Source organism: Pelobates fuscus, chromosome 4 (assembly GCF_036172605.1).
Source record: "Pelobates fuscus isolate aPelFus1 chromosome 4, aPelFus1.pri, whole genome shotgun sequence".
Lineage (NCBI taxonomy): Eukaryota > Metazoa > Chordata > Amphibia > Anura > Pelobatidae > Pelobates > Pelobates fuscus.
The window spans coordinates 380,678,502-380,688,634 of record NC_086320.1 but is presented as its reverse complement, the minus strand read 5'-3'; the positions used below and the strand labels follow the sequence as shown (position 1 = coordinate 380,688,634).

Sequence of the window (10,133 nt, the reverse complement as noted above, 5' to 3'; positions counted from 1 at the left end):
TCAGTGTTTGTATGTCAGTGAGAATGTGTGTGTGTCAATGAGTGTGTGTGTGCATGTCAGTGTGATTTTATGTCCGTACATGTCCCGTGTGTGTGTCAGTGAGAATGTGTGTGTTAGTGAGTTTGTGTGTGTGTCTCGGTGTGTTTGTATGTCTGTGATAATGTTTGTATATCTGTGAGAATGTTTGTGTGTCAGTGAGGGTGTGTCAGTTTATGTATATGCCAGTGTATTTTCTGTGTGTGTGTGTGTGTGTGTGTGTCTGTCAGTAAGAATGTGTGTGTGTGTGTGTGTCAGTTAGAACACACCAGGCCTAATGCTGTAGATTGAGTAACAGGCAGCCTTCTTGCTCTCTGTCACTGTGTTACTTCCTCAGGGGACATTTTTCACATTTGCCGACTGAGTATGGGATGCACTGGCGCCAATGTGCTGGTAGTGAAGCCATCATGTCAGTGCCAGCATGGAGAATTGTCAATGCAGAACCTACAGAAATGATATATGTTTCTTAATGGTGTACACAACACCCACACAAAGTGACACTCAGCCAGTATACACCACAAAATCTCAAATTTAGCCAAACCCCATATACAACTCACTCAGCCAGTCACACACATACACGCAATCACATTCTACCAATTGTACACATTCATAACACACTCAGCCAACCAACACACTTGGCTAAGCCCCACACAATCACACTCAGCCAACTCCACACCTAATCACAGTAAGCCGACTCCACACACAATCCCACTCACCAAGCTGTCACATCAATATCATATACAGCCAGCAACACATACACACAGATACTCAACCAATTCTCCACAAAGCCTCACACACAATCACACTCAATAATCCCCAATGTAATCAAACACAGGCAGTAGTACACACCTCCCACTCAGGATGTATTACTTAGTGAGGAGCAAGGAGGGGGGACAGGTTGGGCCCTTCTTTGATTCTTGCACCGAGACATTGTGATTCCTAGTTACACCCCTATTCATCACACATGCTTTCATCCTTTATAATATATATGTACGTGTGTGTGTGTGTGTGTGTGTGTGTGTGTGTAAATATATATATATATATAAAATATTAATTGCATTTTGGGGTAGTTCTTCTATTTCCCTGTCGGCTCGCTCTGCCACGTTCTCTCTGAACGTGTGTTTGTAGCAATGGGTTTTTGGTAATAAATATACCTTACTTTTTATATAGAAAAAAAACAATTTTTTGCTTTTATTTTGGGTAATAACAGGAGTGTATCAATATATACACTGGGTAAATACAGAGAAGTTTTTCGTATATACGTAGATATTTTTAGACATTTTTAATTGCACTCAGACACCCTAGTCTCTTGCGACAAGTATTATTATTTTTGTCGTAAAAACAACATATACATTTGCAGTTAGCTCTGGCAGCTCTTTTCGTTTTGTTCTGAAAAAGAGCAAATAAAAATAAATAAATATTACATTATATAAAGATTCCCCATTCCAAATCAAACAGTATCGGTCATATTTAACAATGTCATCCTGCAGTATTGCAAAATAATAAGCTACATCTAGTACAAAAATTACAGATATTTAGTGTGACGGACCGCCTGACACCCCGACTGGTTACCGCCAAGCTTGCTTCCTAGATCTCCTCTGGGACACAGGAGTGCTTCAGCCCCTAGCTGCCCCAGCTTGGCTGGGTTCTCTCCATCGATTCCCGCCCTGGAACAGGGTCCTAAGGACAGCTTAAGTAATTAAGCTGTCCTGCAGAGAGTATAGCTGATCCACCCAAACACTAGCCCAGGCTGAGTGAAGGGTGTAGAGGAACTGGCTTATTATGGCCAAGTTGCCTGCTTATATACACGTGTTCCTGGCACGTTGCAAGGAAGCCAGGTCGCTAGAATTCCAAACAGGACAACAGGACTCCTGCTGGACTACCAGGGATCAACGGAGGTTGGGGCGGAGGACAAGTAGATTTAATGTTTTAATTACTCCCAGCTGTGCTCAGGTGATGAAGGTAAAATCCCCCTATTATCAAGCAATGACTTGTGAAAGTAAAGCAGAATTTTCTGTCCATACCTGCGTCAGATGTACGTCAATGTATTAGTTCACCTAGGATATCACCGATAACTGCTATTACCACCATTCAATCAATAAATCATCCTTCATGTTCAACTGTCATCAGGCTCAGCCATAACCCCTCCCCAGCTGTAAGAACCCTCCCTGTGATGTCCTAACCTGCACGCCATGTCTGGTGAAAGAACAGACCTATTGCCAGATTAGAATCAATTAAACAAGTAAAAGAAACCCTTAGAAATGAGATTGTATCCATAATGTAAGTTGTATAGTCTATAAACCAAGCTCCAATCATCCTAACTAAACCAAGCTCCAATCATCCTAACTAATCCAAGCTCCAATCACCCTAACTAAACCAAGCTCCAATCACCCTAACTAAACCAAACACCAATCATCCTAACTAAACCAAGCACCAATCATCCTAACTAAACCAAGCACCAATCATCCTAACTAAACCAAGCTCCAATCATCCTAACTAAACCAAGCTCCAATCATCCTAACTAAACCAAACACCAATCATCCTAACTAAACCAAACACCAATCATTCTAACTAAACCAAGCACCAATCATCCTAACTAAACCAAGCTCCAATCATCCTAACTAAGCCAAGCACCAATCATCCTAACTAAACCAAGCACCAATCATCCTAACTAAACCAAGCACTAATCATCCTAACTAAACCAAGCTCCAATCACCCTAACTAAACCAAGCTCCAATCACCCTAACTAAACCAAACACCAATCATCCTAACTAAACCAAGCACCAATCATCCTAACTAAACCAAGCTCCAATCATCCTAACTAAACCAAGCTCCAATCATCCTAACTAAACCAAGCTCCAATCATCCTAACTAAACCAAGCTCCAATCATCCTAACTAAACCAAGCTCCAATCATCCTAACTAAACCAAGCACTAATCATCCTAACTAAACCAAGCTCCAATCACCCTAACTAAACCAAGCTCAAATCACCCTAACTAAACCAAGCACCAATCATCCTAACTAAACCAAGCTCCAATAACCCTAACTAAACCAAGCTCCAATCATCCTAACTAAACCAAGCACCAATCATCCTAACTAAACCAAGCTCCAATCACCCTAACTAAACCAAGCTCCAATCACCCTAACTAAACCAAGCTCCAATCATCCTAACTAAACCAAGCACCAATCATCCTAACTAAACCAAGCTCCAATCATCCTAACTAAACCAAGCTCCAATCATCCTAACTAAACCAAGCTCCAATCATCCTAACTAAACCAAGCTCCAATCATCCTAACTATACCAAGCTCCATTCATCCTAACTAAACCAAGCACCAATCATCCTAACTAAACCAAGCACCAATCATCCTAACTAAACCAAGCTCCAATCATCCTAACTATACCAAGCACCAATCATCCTAACTAAACTAAGCATCAATCATCCTAACTATACTTCGCTTTATGTAACAGAGAAACTTACGTTTTGATACAAAGTGTCGCAGGTAACGATAATTTTTCTTTCTCCATCTCCAGGGAAAATGGATGCTGCGCACTGCTTTACCACCTATGTTGGAGACACAGTTATAACACAGTAAATACAAGGACAGGGCAGGGACTGAGACATGAAGCACTAATAGGATGATTTAGGACAGTTTGTTTCCTGTTATGTTTTTACTTTAATGTGTGTAGGGATTTGGATAGAGCACAAGTCAGTCTTTGGTTTTTATTGTAGGTACTGGGGCTGATATTTACTATAGTCACTGCTGCCGCCCAGGAGTAGTGGGAGTTTCAGTACCCAGGCATAATTTTGTATATTTGTAATTAGGAATATATTCTTTTATAATTATAGAAAACCCATCATTCAAACATAAATACACTGCTCAGATTATCAATATTTCTATTTATCTACTTCAAATCTATTTCAGTAGTTCAGTTTTAAATGTAATATTTGACAACACTGAAGAATACATAGAAAATCACCTACAACTTGATACTTTTAATCACATTTTCATTTTCTACGTAAAACAGATGAAATTAGGATCTTGTAATATCTTATTTTTCACACTTCATATATACATAATTGTCTAATATAAGGATACGTGAGCATTGTGAAGGCGAAGTGATAGTTTCCCTTTTAAAGATTATTTTCTCATATTTAGTTATTTCATTCTCCTCATTTTATGGTTAAAGTGCAATTTGTTAATCTTTTGTTTTTAGAATATTTCAAATAAAATGTATATTTGACACTACTTTGGTTTCTAACTATCGCCCAACATTGCTCCTGGTATTGTCAAAAATCTTAGAAAAATGTGTCCATACGCAACTATGTGAGTATTACCAATAATCAAACTATCTGACCCCTGATCAATCGGGCTTTCGCCAGAATCACTTCACTACAACTGCCCTCTTAAAAGTTTGCAATGACATCCAAACTGGCATGGAACAAAGAGACCTAACTGGAGCTATTTTCCTTGATTTTGCTAAGCCCTTTGACACAGTAGACCACGACATTCTACTGCACAAACTCAAAAACTCAGGTATTGGTGATTGTTTGCTAACCTGGTTTCGCTCGTATGTATCGGATCGCTCGCAATATGTGTCCATTTCTGACAGCGACTCCCTCCCTCTCCCAGTCACGTGTGGTGTTCCCCAAGGTTCCATTCTCGGCCCCCTACTATTTTCATTATTTATAAATGATCTGCCTAATGTCTGCAAATCCTCAAATGTACATGGAACGGCACCCCCAGACATAAAAGGGGTTTAAAGACGTTTAGTAGATCTTCTCCTTCCAGAGATACAGGCACAGCTACTGCAGAACACCAAACTCCCGAACTGGATACAAGGGAATGCTCCAAACTCCCGAACTGCATACAAAATAGCACTCCAAACTCCCGAACCGGAACTTCACGAATAGCTGCTAGCAGACAAACAGGAAAAGCACCCAAGCGGCTTACACTCCTGGCAATCAGTCTCTAACAGCATACAGTAAATCCCCCCAAAGACGAGACAGAGCTCCGTGTTGAGGGTCAAGCAGTGGTCTGGTTTAATGTGGGCTACCTGCCCGGTATTTATGCAGGTCTTTCACCTGGTGGACACTCCCCTAGGGGACCAAATGGAAGACTGGGACACAAATGGTAAAATAACCAATCACAGGCATACAGGGTTAAAACACTCCCACAGTACATTACAATCCCTCCCCTCTATCCTGGAGATAATTGGGAAGTAATCCAATTATCTCCAAGGACAGAGGCAACACTCCATTGAGCACATGTTAGCAAAAAGACAAAAAAATACACAATGTTAGAAATAATTAATAAAACATATACATTCTACCTATCCGCAGATAGCTTAGATCTGAGCGCACATTATTACCGAATGGCGCTCAGATCACATACATACAGTTCAATCGCGATGGAGCCAAAGTCTTTCCCATAGTATTTCGTTATATGAATAGGCTCCATGGCATGGCTATCTGGGGTGATGCTGCTCATACGGTTAAACTACCGAATGAACAGGCATTCGGTTAAATGACAGAATGCAGAAGAAAGGAGGCTGACGGCTCAGCGGTGTTCGCGCAAATAAGTGTCCGTTTCCAATTCCATAGTTTGAACGCTGAACACCGCTGGCCGTTCTGGACTTTAAAATGGCCGCCGCCACGTGTTCGGCAAACGAACAAAGGCCACCAAGCATTCGTCAATTAAGCTGCGGTTAACCGCAGCTTCTGGGAGGTCAATTGATGGCACCCTCCAGCTCCCAGGTGGTCCAGTCATTCGTGCGTTTGTTCGGTACATTGAATTTACCGAACACCCTGGCAGAAAGGCACGAACAAGCCTTTCTGCAGGGGAAAATACAAGGTTTACCATGGGGCCATAGTCCAGAGGCAACAGGCGGGTAACCAGGCTCCTCCAATGCAATGTGGCGAGATTGGTCTCGTCACAGTACACATGTACGCAGATGACACAGGAATCTATGTGAGCAAATCCGATCTACCGCAGCTTGAGGCTGTGCTCCAAAACCAGTTTACAGAGGTAGAAAAGTGGATCGCAAAAAACAGACTCTTTCTGAACACTGACAAAACTGTCACAATGATCTTTGGAACAGTACCTAAATTACACAATTCCCACCTATCCATCAAAACAAATTCAAATGGCACACTGACCGCAGTCCACTCTTTCAAATACTTGGGTATGATGTTAGACCCCAATCTATCTTTTGGCCTCCACATAGAAAAGCTTGCATCTAAACTTGATTCAAAACTAGGTGCCCTGTACAGAAACAAATCCTGCCTAAGCCCTACAGTAAAGGAAAAGATTGTACAGCAAATGCTGATGCCAATCATTGATTATGGGGATGTAGTATATGCATCTGCATCGCAATCCCACCTTAATAAACTCAACACATTGTATAACTCGTTCTGCCGATTTGCGCTACAGTGTAATTACAGAACTCACCATTGTGACATGCTAAAATAACTAAACTGGCTGTCGCTGGAATCCAGACTCACCCTTCAGCTTTCCAGCCTTGTGTTTAAGAGCTTTTCAGGGAAGCTCCTGCCCTACCTGAACAAAATACTCTCCCCGGCTGTTCCCACTTCCTATAACCTCCGATCCAGTACCAACACTTTACTTAGTCTACCTCAATACAAAAAGAAAGCAGCCCGATCCTCCTTCTCCTACAGAGCACCGCAATTGTGGAACGACCTCCCGCACAATTTAAAATCTTCCCCAAGCCTAAAGTCCTTTAAGAGATCCCTCTCTACATACCTCAAAACAGAATGCACCTGTCATGGTGGATTCTATATTTCCTACCTGTTCTATGTAAAATTTTGTATATGTTGTGTATTAATATTGTTTTTGTATTTTATTGTACCCTAATGTAACAATGCAATGATTTGTGGACCCAGGACATACTTTAAAACTAAAGAAATCTCAACGTATCTTTCCTGGTAAAATATTTTATAAATAAATAAATAAACAAACATTGTTCGCTTTGTATTTTTTTAACTCTGTCTCCAAATGGTGAATTTATCTACATTAATATTTCCTCCACCTTTGTACAGTCCCAGTGTTTTACATGTTATAGTTATGTTATAATACACAGAGTTAGTGTTGATAATAAGAGCAGGTAACTTACTCCGTCCTCTTTGAAAGCACACGGCTTGTTGATGTTTTCCTCTGATTTCTTACACCGTGTCTCCTTTATTATGAAAGTGAGCTGTTGGAAGGTCGGATCTTTGTCCTATTCAATAAATAAATGAAGAATCTGGACTAGTAGGCTCAGTACGCAGGTCACGTGTAATGATAAATATCCTGCTAAGTATCTAATAAATACAATAATTGGATAGAAATGTTCTATGTTTCATTCTTTCTGAATTTTACTTTCTCATGGCATCTATCATTCTATATCTGTCTGTTTATCTAGTTACATACATGTCTGTACTCGCTATCTGTGTCTTTGTCTGTCATTGCCTTTTCTACCTGTCCTTGCTATTGGTTACTATTTTTGTATATATTTATTTTTCTGTCTGTGCTTGCTATATGTTTCTCTATTAGTCTGTGTATGTGTGTCTTTGTCTCTGTCTCTTTCTATTTGTCTCTGTTACAGCATTAGTAGATTGTATGGTGCAGTGTATACTATAGACCAGTCACGATACTTACTATTAATGTTCCATGTTCGGTGCCATCTAGCTGGAAGATTGAGTCCTCACTGGATCCATTGTTGTAGTAGTCAGTACAGGTTATTGCCAGGGCTGATATGTTCTGATTAGTCTCAGGAATTGTGGGTAGATAAGCAGCGGTTACCACTGAGCTCACCCCAAGTGTAAGGATAATCTTCAGAAAGCCATCCATGGTCACTCAGTGATTCAGTCTCCAGGGCACACAGCCCAGGGCGGTGTTTATATAGTTTGCAACAGTTGATTGTTCTTGTTTTTTTGTTGTTGTTTTGTTGTTTAGTTGTTGCAATATATTGCAATAAACTGTGCTTAAGAAACAACCAAGAAACAGCCAGTGCTGGGAAATGTGTGGAATTTTTGTTTTAGTGTAAATATCACTCATAGCCACACTTTCTGTTTTTACAGAATTGAATTCAGTGAATTTTCAATACATAATAGCATGCCTGAGTGTCACATACATGGACACGCAATCACACACAGTCATATATATATAGACACACAATAACACAGAGTGACATACATACACACAGGGTCAGGACCGGTGCTAGGATTTTTAGTTACACAGGCGAAGATGCATTTTGGTGCCCCCCACCCTCGTTTAAAATAAGGGTCATACAAACACAGAAATAATCATACAGAGACATACAGACACAGACACATACAGACACACAGGCAGAGACATACATGCATACAGAGACATGCAGGCATATAAAGACATCAGAAAGAAAAATAGTGCGTAGGCGCTTCACTGAAATTGTGACAGTTCTGTATATGGTGAAAATATACAATAAATGGTGTAACCTAGTGCTTCACTTGTGCACCAGATTTACATAATACAATTGTAGATTATGTTAACGTAGTGTACGTATAATCTTAATTTTAATAATGACAGGAGGCGAGTATTTTGCATAACTTTCTTTACTTATGCCTCCAGCAGCACAAGTCAATCAATCAAAAACTTTTAACCAATCCAAGGCCAACATAGCATGTATCTAAGTCATTGGTGGGCGTGTCTATTCCTCTTTCTTTGATGTGTGAAATCCTGTAACGTCAGGTTGTGGTGCGTCTTTTAAACTGGAACTCTGTAACTTTGAACGAACGTAGCTTGGGTTGAAGCTTGAGAGGTGTTGCTGCCAGGTTCCCGAATCATCTTATGCTGGAAAAAAAACGGAAAAAGGTGAAAGGATGTGGAAAAGGACTATTGTCCGCATGCAAACCTAAAGACCTGATTCAGTTACTTAATATATCTAAAGTATAGGTTATTACATTGACTATTCTATTAAGTTGTTAGCTACAGTTATTTCTATACTGATACAGTGTATGTGAGATTTCATACAGTATGAAGATATCCGTCTGTAAGGTCGTCATAACTGTCTGTTAAATGCTTGAATCGGCAAGTATTTAGGGGGGGAACAATCCCAAGAACTATGGGGGGGGAAATACTCGCCTCCTGTCATTATTAAAATTAAGATTATACGTACACTACGTTAACATAATCTACAATTTTATTACATGACAGGAGGCTTCCTATTTTGCATTTTTAACGCTGCGGTAACAACGAAAAAGATGCGTGAGATGTCTGTCGAAAGTAGAAAACTCTGAAGGTGTTTTCCCTAGTCCAGTCTGCCGAGCGCAAGATGTCCGATAGTGATGCTCCCGCCGAATATGCACGCGAAGCCGCCGCCCCGCGTACCGAGTGGGCCCCGAAATTCGGTTCTATACCTGCCAGGGATAAGAGCCATCGAACCCATCTGGCCAACGTAGTGATAGTTATGGGTTTGTATGGTTTAGTGTAAGATACCAGTAGTTGACCCGATCGGTAAAAACGGAGCGGTTCGGTAACCTCTAGGTACCGAAGTAAAGTGTTCACAACGCATAGCCGCGGAACCGTCGGAAAAAAAGGGTAAGATACGGATGTGGAGTCCGTCTTAGTCCTGTGAGACACCGTAAAGGTAACCCCTTCTGGTGTTACAGTGAAACCGTTTATGTCAAAAGCCCTAACGTCCGCGACCCTACGAAAATAAACTAAACATAGAAGGAGAGTCAGTTTGGCTGATAGTTGTCTCAGTGACAGGGTCTTGTTGTCCGGCCAGTTCCTCAGGAATCGGATAACCACATCTACATCCCAAAGAGTGTTATACTTCGGGGCCGGAGGTCTGGCTAGCTTGATGCCCCGAAGTAGACGGCATATTAGGGTGTTTTGACCCACTGGTGTACCATCTATCGGGGTGTGGGCCGCCGAGATGGCGGATCTGGTGATATTAATTGAGCGGTATGCTCTTCCTTCCGAAAACAGGGCTGACAGGAAATTTAGAATGCAGGGAATAGGTGCTGTAAAGGGATCGAGGTCCCTTTCCATGCACCAGCGATTCCACGTGTTCCATGCGGATAGGTAGCTGCGCCTAGTGCCAGGTGCCCAGGAGT

At 41.2% G+C, this 10,133-nt stretch overlaps 1 protein-coding gene across 1 annotated transcript; it reads right to left on the bottom strand.

Annotated features, from left to right (window-relative positions):
* Positions 1-1,230: 1,230 nt before the first annotated feature.
* Positions 1,231-7,919, bottom strand: LOC134608178 (cathelicidin-related peptide Oh-Cath-like). The gene is made up of 4 exons (XM_063450843.1): positions 7,693-7,919; positions 7,169-7,273; positions 3,516-3,599; positions 1,231-1,425 (listed from the first exon to the last, which is right to left on the bottom strand). The coding sequence occupies exons 1-4, from the start codon at positions 7,882-7,884 to the stop codon at positions 1,309-1,311; spliced, it is 498 nt and encodes a 165-aa protein (XP_063306913.1). The 5' UTR covers positions 7,885-7,919; the 3' UTR covers positions 1,231-1,308.
* Between the last annotated feature and the right edge of the window lie 2,214 nt (positions 7,920-10,133).

Coding starts and splice junctions, on each gene's coding strand:
- LOC134608178 (XM_063450843.1), bottom strand. CDS start 7,884: ATGGATGGCTTTCTGAAGATTATCCTTACACTTGGGGTGAGCTCAGTG. Junction 3,600..7,168: donor GTGCTTTCAAAGAGGACGGA/GTAAGTTACCTG, acceptor TCTCCAACATAG/GTGGTAAAGCAGTGCGCAGC. Junction 1,426..3,515: donor GCGACACTTTGTATCAAAAC/GTAAGTTTCTCT, acceptor GCTCTTTTTCAG/AACAAAACGAAAAGAGCTGC.